Below are 10,707 nucleotides of genomic sequence, written 5' to 3' on the forward strand. Positions count from 1 at the left end.
TTCCACTTTAATAATATGTTTTTATCTAAAATGCATATGGGAATTGAGAAGATATTGGAAACAGGAAAAGACAAAACTCTGGTCAGTCCACCGTTCAAAAAGCAACAGGGACATTATCCAGCAAGTGCAACATGTTCCTGGTTCAACATCCATGTTAATCCTGGAAAAACATTCAACTCAACCAATCAGATCTGAGGGATAGGTTTACAGGAAATTTAAATTTTAGCCTTATAACCAGAGTTAGGTGTTTTTATACCCTTGTTATTCAACCATAATTTCCCTCTGATTTTAGGGATAAATTATGGGTAGGGTTAGGTTTAGGGGTAGGGATAGGGTTAGGTAAATATTTTTGGACAATAATGTTTATCCCGGAACATGTCTTACTTGGACATGAAAATGCAATGAAGTGCAATACATTCAAAATACAGGTGAAACACCTGTATAAAAAAAAGGAGAAATAAGAGAAATATAAATCCAGAAAAGTGATATAAACTTTAGTTTTTAATTCACACTTTTTCAGCATCGTCCCTATAGAGCAATACAGGATTCGTTCTTTCTTTCTTTTAATTCTCATCAGGTATTTAATTTATTATAGACTAAAAAAAATGTAATTTTATTTGCCCGGTCTGAACATTTCCTTGGTGTAGATTTCCAAGCAATTATTTTTGAGACACAAAAAATACTATGTTTGTGTAAATACTTAAGCCACAAGCCACATGTATGTTTCCTTATTTTCGAGGATAAGCTTAATTTAAGCAATGCATTTCACAAAAAAAAGAAAAAAAAAAAACATACAGATTAATGTGTGAAGCATAAAGGCATATTATAGTCAATACAAACTACAGAGTTAAAAAAAGACTACTTATGCATTTACAGTTCTTAAATGAAACACTTCCTTAAGCATAATGTGAAAAGATTCTTTGTTTTCATTATCTTTTAGTTATCTTTCTTTTATAAAACAATATTGAACAGGTGAACAGGATGGAGAAATGATGTAGACTCAAGAGAACTTGCACGGCCCTGATGATATAAAGTTTTCATCAGGCATTTCCATATATAAAATCAGCATTAGAATCATAACCCTTAAAGGAAAATATAAAGAGATACCAAGGTCAGTAATATTTTAGCTTTTTTCCCAGACATCTGCATATTTATATTTGTAGTGATAAATATACTCACACGGTAGGATTTTTGCTCACTGGGGTGCATGAGAAAAAATAAGAATGTATAAATCACATAGCATAAATATATGCATTTATATAGACCTTATTGTGCTTTTATTTAAAACCTAAGCCAAACAGCAAAAGAAAAGAACAAATAAAGTGCTTCTGAATTACAAAAATTATACAAATTGGTTTTCGGTCACACTTTATTTTAGGGCCAATTCTCACTATAAACTAACCATTAACTATGATTTTTTTTCCTTAATTAACTTCTAATTTGCTGCTTATTCATAGTTTATAAGGTAGTTGTTAAGTTTAGGGTATTGGGTAGGATTATGGAGGCCATGCATTATACATACTTTATAAGCACTAGTAAACAGCCAATATGTTAATAGTAGGCATGCTAATAAGCAACTAGTTATTAGTGAGAATTGAACCCTATACTAAAGTCTTACCTGGTTTTCCATTATAACAAACAATACTAAAGATCAGAAATCTTGAAGTGGCATGAGGACTTTTATTATGACACACTAGATTCAATAGGCTACTATTATTTTGCTGTGTAATTTGAGTACAATGAAATTAAACTTTGAGGGACTCATATGTCATTCAAATGCACTACTGTACCTCTTCGGTGATGGCATATGAGGTTTGGAGAAAGGCTTGTTTCCTGAAACTATACATGTGTTGTTTGCCCTGTGAAGAAAAAAGGTTCATCAGTGATGCGACTTTAGGAAATGTACATTTATTTAAATTATTTTAAATGCTAAAATAATAAATTACTTTGTCATATCTGTTTGATATGCAAAGATAACTATAATCAGCCATCCATTGAAAGTGTATTGTTATAATATTTGTATTATATAAATGTAAGGAAACATTAAATAATTATTTCATTATTAATATTTTTATTATTAATCGTTGTAGTATAAAATAAAGTACTGACTTGTATTCTGCTCTCAGATTTGCATTGGTTCTGGGTGATTGGTGTCTACAAAAAAAAAAAAAAAAAACGCGAATCTGTTATTTTATTTTTTATTAAATAATGAAACACATAACACAAGTGGAATACAGCTTACCTAGAAAATCGGCTCCAGATGCTCTGTCTGTTAATAGATTTAACATTAAAATAGTGAAGTAATGTTTAAAAAGTATGATAAAGTTTTTAACAATATTCATAATTTTATAATTATGCTTTCAACCTGCCTTTGTTCCGGCTTTGGCGGTCTTTCAGGAGCATGCCTGTTGATAACAATTGTACTGTAAGTGGATTGGAAACATAGACCAACTAATATGCAATGACAATTATAAGTAAGCAATATTGATCAGAATACTAATTACCTAGAAAATCGGTCTGTTAAAAGATGTGACCTTTTAAATAGTCATGTAATGTTTCTTTAACATTTGTGTAGTAATCCAAATAAAGCGCACAAAGGTTCACAAGGTGTTTTTATAAACACTGGAAACAAAGCAACACACCACACAGTAACTATAGATGAGACCGAACAATGAACAAAAGAAACCCAGGACTTAAATAGACAGACTAGACAATTAATAGGAATGGTACGTACAAATCAGAAACCAAAGCAACTAATAAGCAAAGGGAACACAGGCACAGGGAAAACAAGACAAAGGAAACAGAACTATATAGAACCTGTGACAGTTTAATCAATCAATAGTATGATTAATGTTTAGAACAATATTTGTAATCTTATGTATTCAACCTGCCTTTTTCCAGCCTTTGGTGGTCTTTCAGGAGCATTTCCAGTATACCTGTAGACAAAACTAATTAGTGGATTGGTAACAAGGATTAACACTAAATGTGGCTGGGCTTTTTTTACTTACCCGATATCACTCCTGTTTCCTCTGTTACTCCAAGCTACTCTTCCTTCAGGCATACTAAAACGACTTGTGGAGAAATTAAACATTTAGAACCAGATTTACTAAACGGACCAAAAATACGCATTATAGTGCAATTCCGTAAAAGCACAGGTGGGAGGGGAAAATTAGGCGGGTGATTTAGTAACAATGCGCACATTAAAGAACACAAACATAGCCATATCAATTCCATAATGACCAGCACAATCTGCCAAGAGCAGCCCAAATTACCGCCTGCTTTAAGACATGCATTTTTTGGGTGTTAAATATTGGTGCAAATACCACTAATTTGGAATTAGTGCTTTATATTTATCCCATCCAAAGTCCATAAACACAGCAGTGAACACACACACAATGAACACACACCCAGAGCAGTGGGCAGCCATTTTTTTTTGTTGCGATGCCCGGGGAGCAGTTGGGGGTTCGGTACCTTGCTCAAGAGCACCTCAGTCATGGTATTGAGGGTGGAGAGAGTGCTGTACATTCACTCCCCCCACCTACAATCCCTGCTGGTACGAGACTCAAATCTGCAACCTTTTGGGTTACGAGTCTGACTCTCTAACCATTAGGCTACGGCTTCCCCATAAATCACGTTGCATGATTCATTTTAATACTTTCCTCCCATAAATTTTGCATCTGAAATGTTAACTCCTACAAATGCATATTCAGTAAGGTCAGGAGCGAAAATAACTGTGTCTACGCCCTTTCAGCGCTAATTCTGCACTGCACATTTTTTGTAAATCCTGACGGTAGCCAAAAGACAGTTTGTGTCGGCGCAAGCTGTGAAGTCTGGCCCTTAGTGTCAAGACCAAATACAAAGATACAAAGATAGGTTTAGTAAAGAAAACCACAACCTTGAAAATCTGTTCCAAAACGATCTCCTACATCAGAGAATAGGGTTAGAATTGCTTTTAGATAATGAAAGTTTTTAACATGAATAACAATGAAATCTGATGAAATAATGTGTCATACATACCTCTGTTCAGAATGTGTATGTGACCCTTGCATATCATGACGAGGCTTTCTACAATTAAAAATGAGAATGTAGAACTGAAACATTGTAAGTGTTGACTGACAAAAACAGATAAGCATTAACAAAATCACTGCAGGTAAATTTAACTGAATGTTGTTTCGTCAAAATTTGTTGATATTATGCCAAACCTTTTTGAAACTTTTAAATGGGTAGTTGACACAAAAAAAATCTAAATTATGTCATTAATTACGCACCCTCGTGTCGTTCAAAACCCGTAAGACATCCGTTCATCTTCAGAACACAAATTAAGATATTTTTGAAGGAATTGGAGAGCTCTCTGACCCTCCCATAGACAGCAAGGGTACTACCACGATCAACATCCAGAAACGTAGCTAGTAGATTGGTAAAATAATCCATGTGACATCAGGCATTCAACCGTAATATTACATAGCTACGAGAATACTTTTTGTGTGCAAAAAGTCAGAATGCATCAAAAATATCTTAATTTGTGTTCTGAAGATGAATGTAGGTCTTAATTAATTAATGAACTGATTTTTAGGTGAACTAACCCTTTAAGTTAAAAAGCATTTTTTTTTTTAGATTTCTTGGCCATTTGCTGTGTCCATACTACTCCAGTACTCACAAAGACAACATTCAGAAAATTTTGTTTCAATACCTTAAACCATTTCTAAGATAAAATCACACTTTCTGTTTGGCATACACTTTGGGATACAGACCTCAAAAGTTGATAAAAATATTCATAAGAGTGAGAATAAGCCATACAAAGTTACCTGTGCCATCTCCTGCATATGAAGACTCCAGCAAGCACACAAATGAGGATGAACACCAGTGAGGGAACTATTGCATACAGTCCAACATCCTCCAATTTAAGCCTTTGCAATCCTATTATAATAGTATTTCAACAGGATTAATAGTTATATTTTATGTGGTTTCTATTTGAGCAGTCAAAACACAGGCAAATGCACAAGCCAATCTCATAACATCAGTCTATACTTACTTCGAATGCTGAGGAAGGCAGTATTTTCCTGTGTTTTACCGCCCCAAAATTTGGCAGTGCAGACAATTTCATCTTTCTCTTCATATCCAGTTGGAATAAAGGTCACAGCAGACACTGTTTCCCAGACGCCTCCACCCATGTGATTGTGGCTGATAGTTTCTTGGGCTGTTGGGACGCTCCAGATGATTTCAGGAGGGTGAGAAGAGCATGTGTGGTTGACTGAGCATTTGACAGCAACGCGTGTCCCGGGCTCGATGTTTTCAGGGAGGGATGACATTACAGGTTTGTCGGGGGCTTTTTACCACAAAAGACATTCAATTAGCTTTGGGATGAAGTACATTTTCAAAGGTATGTGAACCCAAGTGATTATATGTGGTTATATTTTCTCACCCCGCATAATAATGAACACACAGCTGTTGTTGAAGCGGTATCTCTCTTTTTCTCTTTCTGCTTGAAAACAGAATGGTCCATTGTCATGAGTTTGCACATTATCCATCTCCACAGTGCAGTTCTGCTCAACTGGGTTTCCGAGGAGCCTTGTGCGGCCTTTGAAGTTGTCTGAGACATCGACTGGGTCGGTGTGGAACATGTAGCCACCTTTTCTGGTGACCCATAGAACCCGAAGTTCAGTGGTATATTCCTCATCTGTCTTGAAACTGCATGGTATTACCACACATGAACGAGGCAAAGCAGTGATCTTGGGTATCACGTCTGCCACGTATAGGAAATAGGCTAAAATAATATATAATTAACCATTATTAACAATCTTAACATTTCATTGACAAAAAGCATATAGTGCAGTGCAATAATACAAATATGAGAGCAGCTACAAAAGGGAAAGCACATACTTTCATTCAGGATTTGATCCACTGGTTTTTGATATTCTGAAACAGAATTGGTAGGAAACATACAAATTCTATTTTGCATAACTTGACATTCACATAATTGCATAAAACGTAAGTTTATAACATGCATGGAACATCAACCACACTTTATTATGAAGACATTACAACAAACGAATAATTTGAAGGAATATTCACCAAAGATAGATTTTCAAATTAGTTATAAAGTTTACAAAAAACAACAATAGATAAAATACAACTGTAATCACTAGATCAAATTACATACATGATTCTCACAACAAGTTACTCACCTTGTACACGCAAAACAACATAAGTTTCAATATTTCCTCCAGAAAATGTTGCAGTGCATATCAGTCTCTTCCCGTGGTCTTCTTTTGCACCCAGAAAGGTAATGTTGGAAAATGCAATCTGAAACTGATTGGTATGCTTTTTGTTCCACGATGAGACCTGCATATTCTCATAGTTCCATGTAATGGTTGGATTCTCATTCTGGCAGGAATGGTAGATGGTACAAGTGAAGTTCTGTGCGACGCCCTCGGTGACATCTGCCAGTTCAGGCTCAATTGATATGTTATGATGAACACCTGGAATTGAAATTAAATCTTGTAATAACTTCTACTGTGATATTTAAAGTGAACTTACTGCAAACTATATTTGTTTACTCACATTTTGAACTCTTGACCTCGGTATCTGTCACTCTTATGTTACCATGATGTGTTACTGAGCACTCAATAGTCATGCTTTCTGTCTTTACAACACCTGTGCGTGTCAGAGTGATTTTCAACAGACCGTCTTTAACAGACTCTTCCTTTATTTCGTCAGATCCTTCTATACCGTTCAGAGTGATGTTTGGTCTGCTGTATGGACACGTGTGGACAGCTGAACATGCTACAATGATGGCATCACCTGTCCTTTCACCTCCGTAAACACTGATGCTGGGCTTCTGTGGAGTTGCTTTAATTGACAGAAACATTAGAATTAGTACATTATATAAAGTTTCACAAATTTAAACTGGCCCCAAAACTTATTTGGACAAAGCTAATGTGAGCCATTTTTGATATACAATATAATGCAAAGACCGGTATAAAATAATTGTCTTTTGGAGGCTAATGGCCTTGCCTTTTTTAAATGATATTTAAACAAATAAATTGGTTAGAAAGAAGTCAATTCGGGAGATTTTATTTGGGAGTATTTATTGCATCTATTGTTACTGGCCACACAATATTCTACTACAGCTGGACAATCAAGAATATTACAGAGGAGAAATATTATTTCAAGTACATTTGCATACCATCAACACGAACTGTACAGGTAGCATCATCAGTTTCATAGTTTTGCCACGCAATATTTTCAGGGTCAATCCTTGTGTATAATTTCTCTCCATTGTGAGACGATTCCAGGTTTTTGATCAGCAGACTGCAATCCAAATCTGATTCTCCATATAAATCAGTTTTTCCTCTGAACTTCTCAATGACATTGTCTGGATGCAAAGGATCATAAACTAAACTACCTTTAGAGTCCTGCTGATACCACACAACTCTACGTGGGTTTTTGGGTGGGTTTGATTTATAGTTGAAAGAACATGGAATGACCAGACAGGAACCTTTGAGGCCGTGAATATCTTTCGGCATACTCACTTCCCATCCCAAAGCATCATAGAGCAGAACACCTGTGGGACAAGAGTTGGAGAACATTTAATGATCGAGTGATAGAAAAAAAACTTTATATTTTCTACTTTCAAACACAGAACTAATTAAAAATCTATACTTAAACATCAGAATGGCTGGTTTGAAAGTAGAATAATGTGTTTTGTCAACCACAATAATACAGACATTACAACAAGCCACATTTTAATGGTAAATATTTTTAGAGTGTACATCAGTAGGAGTTTTCACATTTAAGTATAAAGTTCACAAAAAATAAATAAACTAGATAGGATACCTAATAATAGAGATATCACATACATCAGACATGATGCTAACAAATTACCCACGTTTTACATGTAAAATAACAGAAGCTGTAATGTCTCCTCCAGAAAATTTAGCAGTGCAAATCAGCTTCTTCCCATGATCTTCTTTTTTTGCAGCCAGAAAAGTAATGTTGGAGTAGCTGATCCAATTTAAACCCAAATGTCTTTTTTGCTTTCTTGTGATCTGCATGTTATTATAGTTCCATGTGATGGTTGGCTCTTGCTGGCAGGAATGGTAGACGCTACAAACAAAGTTCTTTCCGATGCCCACTGTAACATCTGCCAGTTCAGGCTCAATTGATACGTTATGATGAACACCTGAAATTGAATGAAAACTTGTAATAACTTCTACTGTGATATTTAAAGTGAACTTACTGCATAACATATTTGTTTACTCACATTTAGAACTCTTGACCTCTGTATCTGTCACTCTTATGTTACCATGATGTGTTACTGAGCACTCAATAGTGGTGCTTTCTGCCTTTACGACACCTGTGCGTGTCAGAGTGGTTTTCAACAGACCGTCTTTAATAGACTCATCCTTTATTTCGTCAGATCCTTCTATACCGTTCAGAGTGATGGTTGGTTTGCTGTATGGACACGTGTGGACAGTTGAACATACAACAGTGACTTTGTCACCTGTCCTTTCACCTCCATAAACACTGATGCTGGGCTTCTGTGGAGTCGCTTTAATTGACAGAAACATTAGAATTTGAACATTATATAAAGTTTCACACATTTACACTGGCCCCAAAAATTATTTGGACAAAGCTCATGCGAGCCATTTTTGATATACAATATAATGCAAAGACCGGTATAAAATAATTGTCTTTTGGGGGCAATTGGCCTTGCCTTTTTTAAATGATATTTAAACAAATAAATTGGTTAGAAAGAAGTCAATTCGGGAGATTTTATTTGGGAGTATTTATTGCATCTATTGTTACTGGCCACACAATATTCTACTACAGCTGGACAATCATGAATATTACAGAGGAGAAATATTATTTCAAGAACATTTGCATACCATCAACACGAACTGTACAGGTAGCATCATCAGTTTCATAGTTTTGCCATGCAATATTTTCAGGGTCAATCCTTGTGTATAATTTCTCTCCATTGTGAGACGATTCCAGGTTTTTGATCAGCAGACTGCAATCCAAATCTGACTTTCCATATAAATCAGTTTTTCCTCTGAACTTCTCAATGACATTGTCTGAATGCAAAGGATCATAAACTAAACTACCTTTAGAGTCCTGCTGATACCACACAACTCTACGTGGGTTTTTGGGTGGGTTTGATTTATAGTTGAAAGAACATGGAATGACCAGACAGGAACCTTTGAGGCCGTGAATATCTTTCGGCATACTCACTTCCCATCCCAAAGCATCATAGAGCAGAACACCTGTGGGACAAGAGTTGGAGAACATTTAATGATCGAGTGATAGAAAAAAAGCTTTATATTTTCTACTTTCAATCACAGAACTAATTAAAAATCTATACTTAAACATCAGAATGGCTGGTTTGAAAGTAGAATAATGTGTTTTGTCAACCACAATAATACAGACATTACAACAAGCCACATTTTAATGGTAAATATTTTTAGAGTGTACATCAATAGGAGTTTTTACATTTAAGTATAAAGTTCACAAAAAATAAATAAACTAGATAGGATACCTAATAATAGAGATATCACATACATCAGACATGATGCTAACAAATTACCCACGTTTTACATGTAAAATAACAGAAGCTGTAATGTCTCCTCCAGAAAATTTTGCAGTGCATATCAACTTCTTTCCATGATCTTCTTTTGCTGCAAGAAAGGCAATGTTGGAGTAGCTGATCTGATATAAACCTGAACCTGTTTTTTCCTTTCTTGTGATCTGCATGTTATTATAGTTCCATGTGATGGTTGGCTCTTGCTGGCAGGAATGGTAGACGCTACAAACAAAGTTCTTTGTGATGCCCACTGTAACATCTGTAAGTTCAGGCTCAATCATTATTTTTTGATGAACACCTGAAATTGAATTGAAATCTTGTAATTAGTTTCACTGTGACATTTAAAGTGAACCTACAGCTAATATCAAAGCAGTTCATATTTGTGTTTACTCACATTTTGAAATCTTGACCTTTGTAGCTCTCATAGTTATTCCACCATAATGTGTTATTGAACACTCAATAGTCATGCTTTCTGCCTTTAAGACACCTTTGTGTGTCAGAGTGGTTTTCCACAGGCCATTTTTAATATGCTCATCCCTGGTTTGATCAGATCCTTTTATACCGTATAGATTGATGGATGGTTTTCTGTATGGACACGTGTGGAAAGTTGAACATTCTACTGTGATGGCGTCACCCATCCTTTCACCTCCATAAATACTGATGCTGGGCTGCTGTGGACTTGCTATAATGGACAAAAACATATTTTTTTTTTTTTTACATAATATTCTGTTTAAATTTATTAAAGTATTTGAACCTTTAGAAATATTTGAATTTCACTGTATTAGATATAAAAGCAACAGGCATCTGCAAACAAATAATGTTTTTCTTTTCTTTTTTCATACTTTTAAATCAACTGGTCTCAACTCCAATTTTCATAGATGTTTTATGTCAGTTCCTTCTGTCACAACAGAATAACAACCTTACATCATGTACTTCATTTTAACATAAAAAAAAGTTTCACAGAATTTGAGAGCCAGAAAGTATTTTAGACTTTTTGTCTTCATTTTGAAAAAAATATGTATAGCTTTATAACATTATAAAACATTATAACTGAAACTTGTTTTTTTCTTTTTCTTTTTGCGGCAAATCGTCTTGCCTAGTTAGAAGAAAGTCAATTTAGGAGA

General features: G+C 35.0%; 1 protein-coding gene across 2 annotated transcripts; it reads right to left on the bottom strand.

Moving 5' to 3' along the window:
- Nucleotides 1–483: 483 nt before the first annotated feature.
- LOC132107763 (uncharacterized) lies at nt 484–9,875 on the bottom strand. Of its 2 annotated transcripts, XM_059513957.1 has the most exons (20): nt 9,591–9,875; nt 8,889–9,266; nt 8,264–8,551; nt 7,889–8,182; nt 7,187–7,564; nt 6,562–6,849; nt 6,186–6,479; nt 5,881–5,916; nt 5,423–5,764; nt 5,033–5,326; nt 4,806–4,917; nt 4,018–4,065; nt 3,896–3,922; nt 3,009–3,071; nt 2,888–2,936; nt 2,243–2,265; nt 2,110–2,154; nt 1,791–1,859; nt 1,180–1,198; nt 484–1,082 (listed from the first exon to the last, which is right to left on the bottom strand). In XM_059513957.1, exons 1-20 carry the CDS (start codon nt 9,862–9,864, stop codon nt 1,041–1,043), a joined length of 3,363 nt encoding a protein of 1,120 aa, XP_059369940.1. In that variant the 5' UTR covers nt 9,865–9,875; the 3' UTR covers nt 484–1,040. The 2 variants fall into 2 exon arrangements, with proteins under 2 accessions (XP_059369940.1, XP_059369941.1); XM_059513958.1 differs by lacking the exons at nt 3,896–3,922; nt 4,018–4,065.
- Between the last annotated feature and the right edge of the window lie 832 nt (nt 9,876–10,707).

The sequence above is a fragment of the Carassius carassius genome, chromosome 28, assembly GCF_963082965.1.
Source record: "Carassius carassius chromosome 28, fCarCar2.1, whole genome shotgun sequence".
Lineage (NCBI taxonomy): Eukaryota > Metazoa > Chordata > Actinopteri > Cypriniformes > Cyprinidae > Carassius > Carassius carassius.

Coding starts and splice junctions, on each gene's coding strand:
- LOC132107763 (XM_059513957.1), bottom strand. CDS start 9,864: ATGATTGAGCCTGAACTTACAGATGTTACAGTGGGCATCACAAAGAAC. Junction 5,917..6,185: donor TGTTGTTTTGCGTGTACAAG/GTGAGTAACTTG, acceptor ATTCTGTTTCAG/AATATCAAAAACCAGTGGAT. Junction 4,066..4,805: donor ATATGCAGGAGATGGCACAG/GTAACTTTGTAT, acceptor TTTTAATTGTAG/AAAGCCTCGTCATGATATGC.